Below are 12,576 nucleotides of genomic sequence, written 5' to 3' on the forward strand. Positions count from 1 at the left end.
TAAAGGTCTAAATCAGTATACCTCAGTAGAAGATGGGCTAGCAAAAGTATTCAATTTTTAAAGTTGGGGTGCCAGTGAGATTTTATCCTTTATTGATTTCTTATTTTCACCATTAATGTTGTAAAAGTTATGCAAATGAGATTTGGTCCTTTACCATTTAAAAAACTAAAGTATCCCAATCATACCAACCATCCTAGTTAATTTCTAATTACAAGAGAAGAGAATGGGATGCACAAGAGTGCCATTGAAGATCAATCCCATATTTATTTAATACAACACTTTTGGTCTACAAGGAACTGAACAACATTTGGGAAGGTGAAAAATGCAAAATTGCACTGAATAAAGATAGTGAAACAATTGTTGTTTTGAAAAAATAGAACTCAAGGGCCTACTTCTCTCCACTTTCTCTTTTTTCATTACCTAGTTATAGTTCTCCACCATGACTTTGTTCAATCAAAGTCTTTTTCCTTCTCCTTATTCTCCTTATGTTTCCTATGAACATGGGACTTTTTACACTAATTATTCTCCTTATATTTCCTATGGACATGGAACTTTTTACACTAATTATAAACAAGACGAGACAATGTAAAAGGCACAAAATGTAAGGCATAAGGACCTTATGAAGCACTAAAAGAAAGGAGTTAAATACTTTCAACACTATTCCATGTTTAAACAATGAGAATCATAAACAGAATAACAAGTTCTATAAGAAGTGTCATAAGAAATTCAGAAGCTCTAAAAGCAGAATCCCTAAATTTAATTCTCTTTTTATCATCCAATTGCTTATATATGCCATTTAAAATAGTCCTCCCCTGGCATTACAAATTATTCCTAGACCTTGAGCAAGTCCTAAAAATTAATGAGAGATAAATTCCTATTACAATTCACAAATACATGAATAGCAACATGGTAGAATCAAAAGCTATCAATCGATTTAGTTGTTTACTTAATATACAATGTTGAGGTAAATTATTTTATCCACAAATAAGAAATCATCTCTATAGCGCAAATACCAAATATTGAATCATCCCAACAAACTTTTATCACTTTAATATTAGAGGAAATTTTAATTAAAAAAAGACAAACAAAAAAAAACACATGCCCTTAAAGGTATATATAATTGGTTGAGAAACAGAGATTGTGAAATCATATCTTGATTGTCCTTTTGTATCAAGGAGCAAAAGCAGCGCATAGATCAGCGATTATTCATGTATATGCGAACAAAAAAATCTTTTAACGACCACACATTAGTCGTTGATTCATCACTAACATAGTCGCAAATTCGTCGTTCAGTTGTCATAACTTACAGCATCAAATTTCCACTACAGAACGTCGCAAAATGATCGCTAATTTCGTAGATGTTATTTCCCATCACTTAATCCTATCACATTTAGCGACCATTTGAAATTTGGCTATTGCTAAACCATTCGGTGATCACTTTTTTGTTGCTATATAATTTTTTAAAAATTAATTTCATTTTATTTTCATCACAGCGGATTGGTCATTATATTGATCGTTAAAGGTAATTACTAAATTATTATTTTTTTATAATATTGTAAGATGTAATGGAGTGCACCCATCTTTTAATTTTATGAAACACGATATATATATATATATATAAACTTTGGTTAAGTTAAAAAATCAACATTCAACCTAATTAGTAGAAAATAATTAAATTTAATTTAATTTATAATTATAATTTATCTCTCATTTAATAAATTTAGCCATCTTTAATTAACTAAATTATAGTAATATTTTTTTTTTTCAATTTTGAAAATAATCAAAAGAATCACGCTAGCTGCATGCCAACCTCTATGGTAGTTATTTGTATTGTAATTTTTTATTCTTATCAAAAGGTCATATAAATATTTTTTTTTACTAATTTAAAATAAAAGAATCTAGATTATTACAATGTGGATAAACCATTAAGCATTTGTTAAGTTTATTTTATTTTTAAAATTAGGCTATAAAAATATAGGGAAAAAAAAAATAATCCCAACCACTTCGGTTGCTTTTAATGGACCCATCAAACTACATATGGAATACTCAAAAGAAAAGGTCGACAAATTTTTGATGTTTATCTCATTTCTACTTCTAGACACCTTTCCACGCCGAACTTTCCGCTTTAATTGCCGAAGATTTCAAATCAAGTAGCCAATTTCCGAATAACAAGTTAATTTTTTTTTTTAAAAAAAAAAATTATAAATCTCAATTTCAACAAAATTCTGAATCTCAATGGAAAAATAAAACGTGCGTAAAGTAATTTTATATTCATAAATTATGTTCTTTCTGTTTTACAGAGAAAATTTATTTTAATAACTGTTGCACTAAAGTCACCTTCGTTCAATCTCAGTATCAGTAATCTATCCTTTATTTACTACCACATAACTAATGGTGTTTTTTTAAGAATCTACAAAAATGTTATTCTTTAATAATTTAATTGACGAATATAATTTTAAAAATTGATAAACATTCAAACAGATAAAATAAAGTATTTAATAAATTTTTAAAAATTAATATAAAATATAACAGTTGCATTTCGAATCAATTTTAAGATTAGAACTGTTTCTCATCGATTGTTGGTAGCCAATTTACATTTTTTTATTTAGATTATATTATTATTTTATAATTTATTAATTAAAATTTTACCTCAATAAATTATTTATAGGTACAAGATATAATAATAAATTAAAAATACTATAATTAATAATTAAAAACTACTTATAACATTCATTATGTATTATATGATAAAAACATTATGTATACACATGAACAACAATTATAATTTAAAAATTATTTTTAATTATTATATATGTTATATAATAAATTAATATTTTATTATTATTTTTTTAATATAATAAATTAATATATATTTTTATTAGTTAGTTTACACATTAATAATAGTAATTAGATATAATATGCTAATATCTAGAATATATCCGTTAGAATTAATTATCAGTTATAAATTACAATTAGCTATTGCAGGCATTATTAATATATATATTTTTTAATTTTTGAATAGTTAAAAAAAACTAATTATGTTGAATATAATCAAGTTAATTTGAGATTTTATACAGTACTCCAAAGTACTATATGGTATAAGTAATATAATATTTTTAGTCTACAAAATTAAAATAATGAGATACTCCGAGTTTATTGTATAATTTTTAATAATTTTAATTATTTTTCAAACTGAAACAAAGTATCTAAATACTCTATTATAGAAAAAAAATCATGCATATTTTAAAATGACAATCTTGAATTCAATCCTCACTCAATTTTTTTTTTCAATAAAAATTCTACCTTGAAAATGACAAATTTAAGACTCTCCCAAAGTATCTATATATAGAAACACGTAGACACATTTGTTTCCATCCAAGTTAGTCGCTAGTTAGATAAGCGCATTAAAGCAGAAAGGTAAAAAAAAACGAGAGAAGCCATGGCAGGAGCAGAGCTGAATCGCAGGGAAAGTAGATGGTCTCTCAAGGGAATGACTGCCCTTGTCACCGGAGGAACCAAAGGCATAGGGTTTGTAACTTAAAACATTTTTTCTTCTGCAATCTTAATAACTTAACTGTTTATTTGGTTTAATTCATTAAATAAATTTTAATAAAATTATATATAATTTTAATTTTTTTAAAAATAAAAATTTTACAAAGGAAATAAAATGAATTTTTTCATTGCAAATAAGAAATTTATTAAAAAGAATTGAATTGAATTGTTATTTAATTTCAAACAAGGCATGCTATAGTAGAGGAACTAGCAGGTTTTGGAGTAGCAGTGCACACGTGTTCACGCAACCTAAAAGAGCTTGATCGATGTTTACAGGAATGGAAACACAAAGGTTTCAGCGTCACTGGTTCCGTAAGCGACATGTTTCATCCAGACCAAAGAGAGAAACTCATGCAGATTGTCTCTTCTATCTTCGATGGCAAAATCGACATTCTTGTAAGTTTCAACTGTATGCTAATCATTTGATTAATTTCTTTTTCCTTGGAAAAAAAAATAATTTCCCTTTTTGTTTTTTCTGGGAAAAATCTTTTAGGTGAATAACGTTGGGACATCAATAGCTAGCGAAACACTGGAGCAAAGGGCTGAAGATATCTCCATCGTAATGGGTAGCAATTTTGAGGCAACTTATCATCTCTGTCAACTTTCACACCCTCTGTTAAAGGAATCAGGAAATGGAAGTATTATCAATATTTCTTCCATTACAAGCGTTGCTGCTACTCCTCTATCTGCAATCTATGCTGCTTCTAAGGGTTTGTATAAATAAATGCGCATATTAATTAAATTTTAATTATGTTTTTTTTTTTTTTTAATTATTGCAGTTGCTTTTTTGACGTAGAAAGTAAAATTTTTGAAATAGTAAAAAAGTAACAGAAAAAATTTGAAAAAAAGAAACAAACATATAGTTTGATTATTGATGTTGGCAACAACAGTATTCATTGTTACTCTGTGAATTTCCTCCATTTTTTCCTTTTTTTTTCATCCATCCTTTATTACTATAGGAAAATTTTAGCTCGTAAATTACAGGTAAATAGTCATATAAGCATTTATTATTATTTTTTTAAAGTTCAAACAAATTATAAATTATAAATTTTTTTAAAATTCAAACAAATCTTTAAATTTTAAAAACATATCAAATATACTCTCGAGGGACATAAAGTCTCTCAAATTCTAAGAAAAGAAAGTTAAATAGAACTTTCAAAATTTTAAAATATTTTAAATAAGCTCTTTATGTCTAGTTTATGTTTATTTTTTAAATTTTATATTTTATTGGTCTATAACTAATATTTTTCAGTCATATTTATCTGTTTATATTATTTACTCACCTATCAATAAAATAGAGGTTTATTGAAAAAAAAAATTCTTTTAATAATTTTCACATTTATATTCTAACTTTAAAATCTTAAATAATAAAATCAATCATTTCACATTTATCTTAATTTTAGTCTTAATCTTATCAAAAAATTTATAGTTCACATGTTAGAATTATTTCTTAAAAAATTTATTGAATAAAAAAATTTAAATATTTACTTTAATTCATATTTATATTCAAAATTTTAAATTTTGGATAATAAAACTAATTTTTTTTTTCAATTTGTCACAATCTAAATTAAATATGAAAAGTTAATGATAAATTATAATATAGTCCTAAAGTTTTTATATTAATAAACATATAATTTTTTAATTTAAATTTTATATTAAAAGTATATTTATTTTATATTTATCATATGTAATATTAACGAAACAATTATTAGAAATAAATTTTTACTACATAAAATATCACTTTATATTAAAGGATTTCATTAAAGATTTGTACTCATTATTATAAATTATACACATATTTTTAATATATGAAAATTTATAGTTATATTAATAATATTAAATAAAATAAAATATTACATGTTTTAGTATGTAAAGTAATTTTCTTTATAATTTGTATAAAAATTTAAATATATTAATCATATCTCTCGTAAGTTATTTGAAATATTTAATATTTTTATTTTGCTCATCTATAAAATAAGTAAACATTTGATATATATTAATTTATTGATTATATTAATTTATTGACTGATCTAATAAAAATTATATTTCATATAAATAATATTAAAAAATAAAATATTATATATTTTATAGAGCTATAGATATAATATTTTATTTTATTTAATATTATTAATATACAATACAGCTTTTTGTCATATTAGTCGATAAATTAATATACATAACAAGTTTATTTGTTTATAGGTATTGACCAAGGGAGTGATAAGGATGTGTTCACCCCTTGGAGTAATAAGGCTGACTACAGGACTTGAGCCTGGAGAGATAAGGTTGGTAATTGATTCTGCTGATTTTCAGTAATTTAGAGTTCTACGAGTTATACGTTCTGTTACATATGGTAGTCTAACAATATATTGTGCCGTACTTCTAGCTATTTAGTTATTTTTGTAATCTATTTAAACAGAGTACTATGCCTCAGTTTATCATTGAGGAATACATGAATTCATTCATTTTTATAAAATCTTTTTCGCCATTTTTCCTATTCTCTTGTTGGTATCAGAGCAGGTTCGTATCCGCCTTCTTCTTCTTCAAAAGTTTTTTTTTTTCTCTTCTCACGAAATGGCTTTCTCTTCCTTAAATGTTACAAATTTTGTTACCTTAAAGCTAAAACAAACGAATTACCCCTTATGGAGGGCTCAGTTGCTAAGCCTAGCTGAGAGCCAAGATCTGTCCGATCATCTGACGGCAGAATTTCCAGAAGACCAAAAATTTATGGCTACTCCCTCACCAATTCCCGAAAATTATCAGCCTCAGCTTTCTGATAATTTCAAAGTGTGGCAGAAATCAGATCGGTTACTTCGTGGGTGGATTTATGGAACCCTAAGCGAAGAATCTCTAGGGCTCGTTATCGGTCTGGAAACAGTAAAGACTGTTTGGGAAGCTCTGAAAGATGCTTATGCTCAAGACTCCCAGGAGAGAGAGTTTAATCTACGACAACAACTATCCTACTTTCGCAAAGATGAAAGTAAAACAATAACAAAACATCTGCGTCTTTTCAAAGAAATCTGCGATAACCTTACCGCGATTGGGAAAACAGTTCCAGACAACGAAAAGGTATTCTGCCTTCTTACAAGTCTGGGGCCTCAGTTCGAAGATTTTACTACTACCATGCTTAAGCCTCCAAGACCGACTTTTACAGAACTGATCTCTCAGTTGAAGAGTTTAGAGCAACGAAGAACTTGGTTTATGAGTCAGTCTGATGCCTCTATGGGTCAAATTTCGTCCCACGTTGCATTCTATGGAAATCAACAAAGACAACCAAATTCTAGTTCCAGTCGGCGCTCAAATTTTACTTCTCAAGGACGAGGCTTCCAAGCGCAACAACCTCGTGGTCAGAATTAGGGAAGAGGAAACTCAACTACTCAACGTCGTACACCTCCCTCTGGGCACCGACGTATGACTGCAGAAGAACGTGAAGTTTACAAAGATGAAGTCTGCCAATACTGTGGCAAACCTGGGCATATCGCCAAAATTTGCTGGTGGATTCCTAAATCACCTCAAGAAAATCTACCTTAAGCTCTTGCTGCACTTACTCTGGACAACGGAGTAGTAGATGCTGACTGGATTGCCGACTCAGGTGCGTCTCATCACATGACAGGTAACAAATTTATTTTAGACAATTTTAAAGAGTATTCTGGTATGGATTCTATTGCTATTGGTGATGGGTCTTCCTTGTCTATAAATGGTATAGGTAGTACTAGCATTAAGCAAAAGCGTTGTTTGCCTGTTTCTGATGTTTTAGTTGTACCTGATTTAAAACAGAATTTGCTTTCCATTAGCCAAATAACTGATGATTTTCTTGTTAATTGTGAGTTTTCTAATAAGTCTGTTTGTGTGAAGGACCGGAAAACGGGACAAATCCTACTAACAGGACCAAAGAAGCATAATCTTTATACCTTGTCTGCAGCTTCCAAAGCTTATTTTTCCAACCGTTTTAAAGCAGGCACAGCGGTTATTTGGCACCAGCGTTTAGGACATCCTCAAGCGTCCGCAGTTTCTACTTTAAGTAATAAGAGGTTAATAGATGTTAGAGGTTCTGTTCAAATAAAAAATCTGTGTGATAGTTGCCAGTTAGGAAAATTAAGTAGATTTCCTTTTAGCAGTTCTGTTCATTCTAGTTCATGTGCTTTTGATAAAATTCATTGTGATCTGTGGGGTCCTGCCCCTGTTTTGTCGATTGAAAATTTTAGATATTATGCATGCTTTGTTGACGATTTTACCAAATATTGTTAGATCATTCCATTAAAACAAAAGTATGATTTCTTTGCTACCTTTCTTGCTTTTGAGAAGTTTGTGTTTAGACAATTTGGCAAAAATATTAAAGTTTTTCATTCAGATGGAGGGGGTGAATTTGTTAATTCTGCTTTGTCATCTCATTTTCTTGCTAATGGTATAAAACATCAAATTTCGTGTCCATATACGCCTGAACAAACAGGCATGGTAGAACGGCGTCATCGAGTCATTCGCGAGTTAGGTATGACTATGTTATTACATGGTCATTTACCTTTATTTTTATGGGTTGAAGCGTTTCAAACTGCTGTGTTTTTACTTAATCGCTTACCTTCTGATTCTTTACAACATAACACACCGTTTTACATGTTGAATGGGTATGATTTTGACTATAGTTCCTTGCCTGTGTTTGGGTCTAAATGTTTTCCTTATATTTGGGATACTAAACGTCACAAATTTGATCCAAAGTCTTGTCTTTGCGTGTTTGTTGGCTATAGTGATAGACACAAGGGGTATAAGTGCTATAATTCGACAACAAGGAAATTTATTATTTCCAGGCATGTAAGTTTTGATGAACAAATATTTCCTTATAAGTCTTCTGTTACGGATTCGTTATATGTGTCACAGGTTATGAATCCTTGGGTTAATTCAAGTTCCACTTCTAGTGTAGACGAGGCAACTTCAGACAACGAGTCTAGTCCTATTTTAACAGTTTCATGTGTGCAGGGTCTTGCAGAATCACTTGGCACTTCTGATCTTCCTCCACAAAATGTTTTGAATGAGATTACTCCTTTCCCTTCTTCTAGTGATACGACTGACGCTACTCATGAGTTACATGTTGATAGTGCTTTTAATACTCTTTCTGCCCCTAATAATGATGCTCATTCAGATGTTTCTCCTAGTTTTGTGCAGAAATCTCCAAATATTGCAGGTTTACCGACTGCAGAACCACGTTTGCTGCTAGAATCAGTTGTCTCAGACCCGGTTACGGCAGCAGAGGCTGTTCCTTTAGCTATCGTTGCTCCTGCTGTACCTGCCAGTCCAGACTTCCATTCAAGTGCTACGGAGACTGAGCATATTGACGAAGTTTCAAATGTAGCACTAGGCAGCCACCAATCTCCTGCACCAGCTTCTGTCGATATACAATGTTCTGCTGCTGCTCCCTCCGACGGTACTGCAGTTGCAATCCCAGCAGGTATGACTATCGTTAACTCAGCTCCTAGACACACTATGGTCACACGGTCACAATTAGGAATTGTCAAACCAAATCCGCGCTATGCGTTGTCTGTTACCTTGTTGAACTCTATTCCTAGAGAGCCTAAGACTGTTAAGGCAGCACTTGCACATGACGGTTGGTGTCAAGCCATGGTTACTGAAATAGATGCTTTACACAGGAATAATACTTGGGACCTTGTTCCTTATAGGGACGGGTTGCATATAATAGGTTGTAAATGGGTGTTTAAAGCCAAAATTAAACCAGATGGCACGTTAGACCGACTAAAGGCTCGGTTAGTAGCCAAAGGATTCCATCAACTGGATGGCGTCGACTACACTGAAACTTATTCACCCGTTATCAAACCTGGCACGATTCGTACTGTTTTAACTGTTGCTTTAGTTAAAAAATGGCCAATAAGGCAGTTAGATGTTACAAATGCTTTTTTGCATGGTTATGTTACTGAGGATTTGTTCATGGAGCAACCACCAGGGATGAAAAATCCGGACAAGCCAACGCATGTGTGTAAGTTAAAACGAGCTCTCTATGGACTCAAGCAGGCTCCTCATGCCTGGTTTGACCGGTTAAGTAAGTTTCTCATTGCTTATGGTTTCTTTTGCAGTTTGGCGGATCCTTCATTATTTGTTTTTTATTGTTCTAATGAGATATTAGTGCTTTTGGTTTATGTTGACGATATGCTACTCACGGGTTCATCTGTAGCTCTTGTTGATGATTTTATTCAGGTGTTACACGCAGAATTCTCCATGAAAGACTTGGGACCAATCCATCATTTCTTGGGTGTTAAAGTGGATACCACAGCCACTGGCCTTCATTTATCACAGACGCATTATGCCTACTCCATTTTGGAGCGTGCCCAGATGGTTGATTGTCAGCCAATGCCCACTCCATTAGACCTTAAACACAATCCGCCAATTGATTCTGAACCACTTTCCGATCCAACATCTTTTCGAGGCATTGTCGGGTCCTTGCAATACCTCACTTTAACCAGACCTGACTTGTCTTTTAGTGTAAATTTTGTGTCCCAATTCATGCATTCACCTACTCATGCTCATCTGAAATATGTTCGTCGCATCTTGCGTTATTTAAAGGGCACGATACATTATGGTCTCAATCTTCGTTCCGATACTACACTTGCTCTTTCTGCCTTTTCTGATGCAGATTGGGCAGGCTGTCCGACGACGCGATGGTCAACTACAGGCTATTGCACGTTCCTAGGCTCGAATATCCTTTCCTGGTGTGCGAAGAAGCAGTCCATAGTTGCTCGGTCCAGTACAGAGGCTGAGTACCGTGCCATGGCTCATACAGCAGCTGAGCTTACATGGCTTGGATATATTCTATCTGATCTTCGGATTTTTCCTCCACACCCACCGAAACTTTTTGCAGACAATGTCAGTGCTCTATTCCTCACAGTCAATCCAGTATTTCACGCTCGAAATAAACATATTGCGTTGGATTACCACTATGTAAGAGAGCGGGTAGCTCAAGGGGCTCTTATTACTCAACATATTCCTTCCACTTGTCAGCTAGCTAATGTATTCACTAAATCAGTTCCTAAGGCTCGTCTTACGTTCTTTCGACACAAGCTATGTCTCCAACCTCGGCATAGTTTGAGGGGGGATATTGACAAAGGGAGTGATAAGGATGTGTTCACCCCTTGGAGTAATAAGGCTGACTACAGGACTTGAGCCTGGAGAGATAAGGTTGGTAATTGATTCTGCTGATTTTCAGTAATTTAGAGTTCTACGAGTTATACTTACATATGGTAGTCTAACAATATATTGTGCCGTACTTCTAGCTATTTAGTTATTTTTGTAATCTATTTAAACAGAGTACTATGCCTCTATTTATCATTGAGGAATACATGAATTAATTCATTTTTATAAAATCTTTTTCGCCATTTTTCCTATTCTCTTGTATAGGTAAATAAAATAAAAATATGAAATATTTCAAATAATTTATAAAAATGTAATTAATATATTTAAATTTTTAAAAAAATTATAAAGGGATGATTTTACCTATTAAAATATGTAATATTTTATTTTACCTATTATAAAGGGATGATTTTACCTATTAAAATTGTAAAGAAATTTTGAGCTATCCAACGAAAAGTATAATAACTATTTACTTTATAATACACTAAAAATTCATTCTAATGTTATATTAGATATATAAAATAACTGATGAGAATCTAATGCATTAGAAAAATTTTTATGCATAATTTTGCTTAATTTAAATTTTGTATATTTTCTCTTTTTATCTATCTCAAAAAGATGAAAGACTTATTTATCCTATTTTAATATTTGAAGGGCATACATGTACTCTTAGGGATTCTAAGAAATTTAAAGGGCTTAATTGGCTTATGTTAATAGCTGAAGGGCATGTTTAATCCAAAAAAATTTAAGATCTTATCTGATTATTTACTAATATTTTAAGGACCAAAATGGATCTTTTGCCGTTATTTTTATAACTATAAGCATGTTTTAACTATTTTTCAAAAAATGAAAAAGAAAAACTAGTCAGCCATCAAACATCCACACTTGATGTTCTCTCTCTGTAAAATTTCCTCACTTTTCTCTAAGAAATACACATTTCGTTCTTTTAGTTTCTTGGAGATTGAGTTTGCTTCTCAGACCTCTCAGGTCTATCAGGATGCACTTTCCACTAGGCTAAGTCTTGGAGTGCTTAATTTCTGGTTGTTAGGAGTAATAAATCAAATCACAAAAAACTTGGCATGCGAATGGGCAAAGGATATGATTCGGGTTAATGCAATTTCACCAGGGCTAATAGATATCTCAATGATCCACGCTATAAAGGTAATTTATTAAACCCGCTTCACTACTCGTCTCTTATTTTTATTTATATTATCTTGCATTTGTACCCAAAATTAATTATATAAATTAATAATTTAATTCAAACTTTGCAGGCAAATCCTGAACTAGATGATTATTTATATCGATTTATTTGTAAAATACCCATGGCTCGCCCTGGAAACCCTAATGACATTTCATCAGTGGTGGCTTTCCTTTGCTTCCCGGCTGCTTCCTATATTACTGGTCAGGTTATTGTTGTTGATGGAGGATTTACTATCAATGGATTTTGCCTTCCAAATAATAAAAATTAGATAATTGTTTTTAGTTTTCTTGATTGTTTATGTCCTTTAAGGAATAGAAGAGAACTGATAATAATACCATCTAAAAAACAAAAGATAAAAGAAAAAAAAAAAGCTCTATGGCTGATTAAGTAGTTTTGATGTAAATAGTCTTTTAAGTGAAATTATTTATTGCCAAATCCTAACAATTTTGATAAAATTTACTTTTAATTCAAAATCAATTCTCACATAAATTCAAGAAAATTAAATTTTTATACAAATAATTTTACCAAACACAAAAGAAATAAAAAAAATAATTTTTTGAATTCTTTTAAAATTAGTCATTTCAAACAGATAATAAGTTTATAATGATTCAATTAACCCAGCCTCTATTCACTTTGTCAAAGTCTTTATTTTTACTCCACAGTAAATTCTTTTAATTTGGCGAGATAATAACCTT

The 12,576-nt window shown here is 30.9% G+C and overlaps 1 protein-coding gene across 1 annotated transcript; it reads left to right on the forward strand.

The window, feature by feature from the left end:
• Window positions 1–3,389: 3,389 nt before the first annotated feature.
• On the forward strand, window positions 3,390–12,149 carry LOC110620553 (tropinone reductase homolog). The gene is made up of 5 exons (XM_021764342.2): window positions 3,390–3,528; window positions 3,741–3,948; window positions 4,046–4,262; window positions 11,729–11,841; window positions 11,952–12,149. Exons 1-5 carry the CDS (start codon window positions 3,440–3,442, stop codon window positions 12,147–12,149), a joined length of 825 nt encoding a protein of 274 aa, XP_021620034.2. The 5' UTR covers window positions 3,390–3,439.
• Window positions 12,150–12,576: the final 427 nt, after the last annotated feature.

The sequence above is a fragment of the Manihot esculenta genome, chromosome 8, assembly GCF_001659605.2.
Source record: "Manihot esculenta cultivar AM560-2 chromosome 8, M.esculenta_v8, whole genome shotgun sequence".
Classification (NCBI taxonomy): domain Eukaryota; kingdom Viridiplantae; phylum Streptophyta; class Magnoliopsida; order Malpighiales; family Euphorbiaceae; genus Manihot; species Manihot esculenta.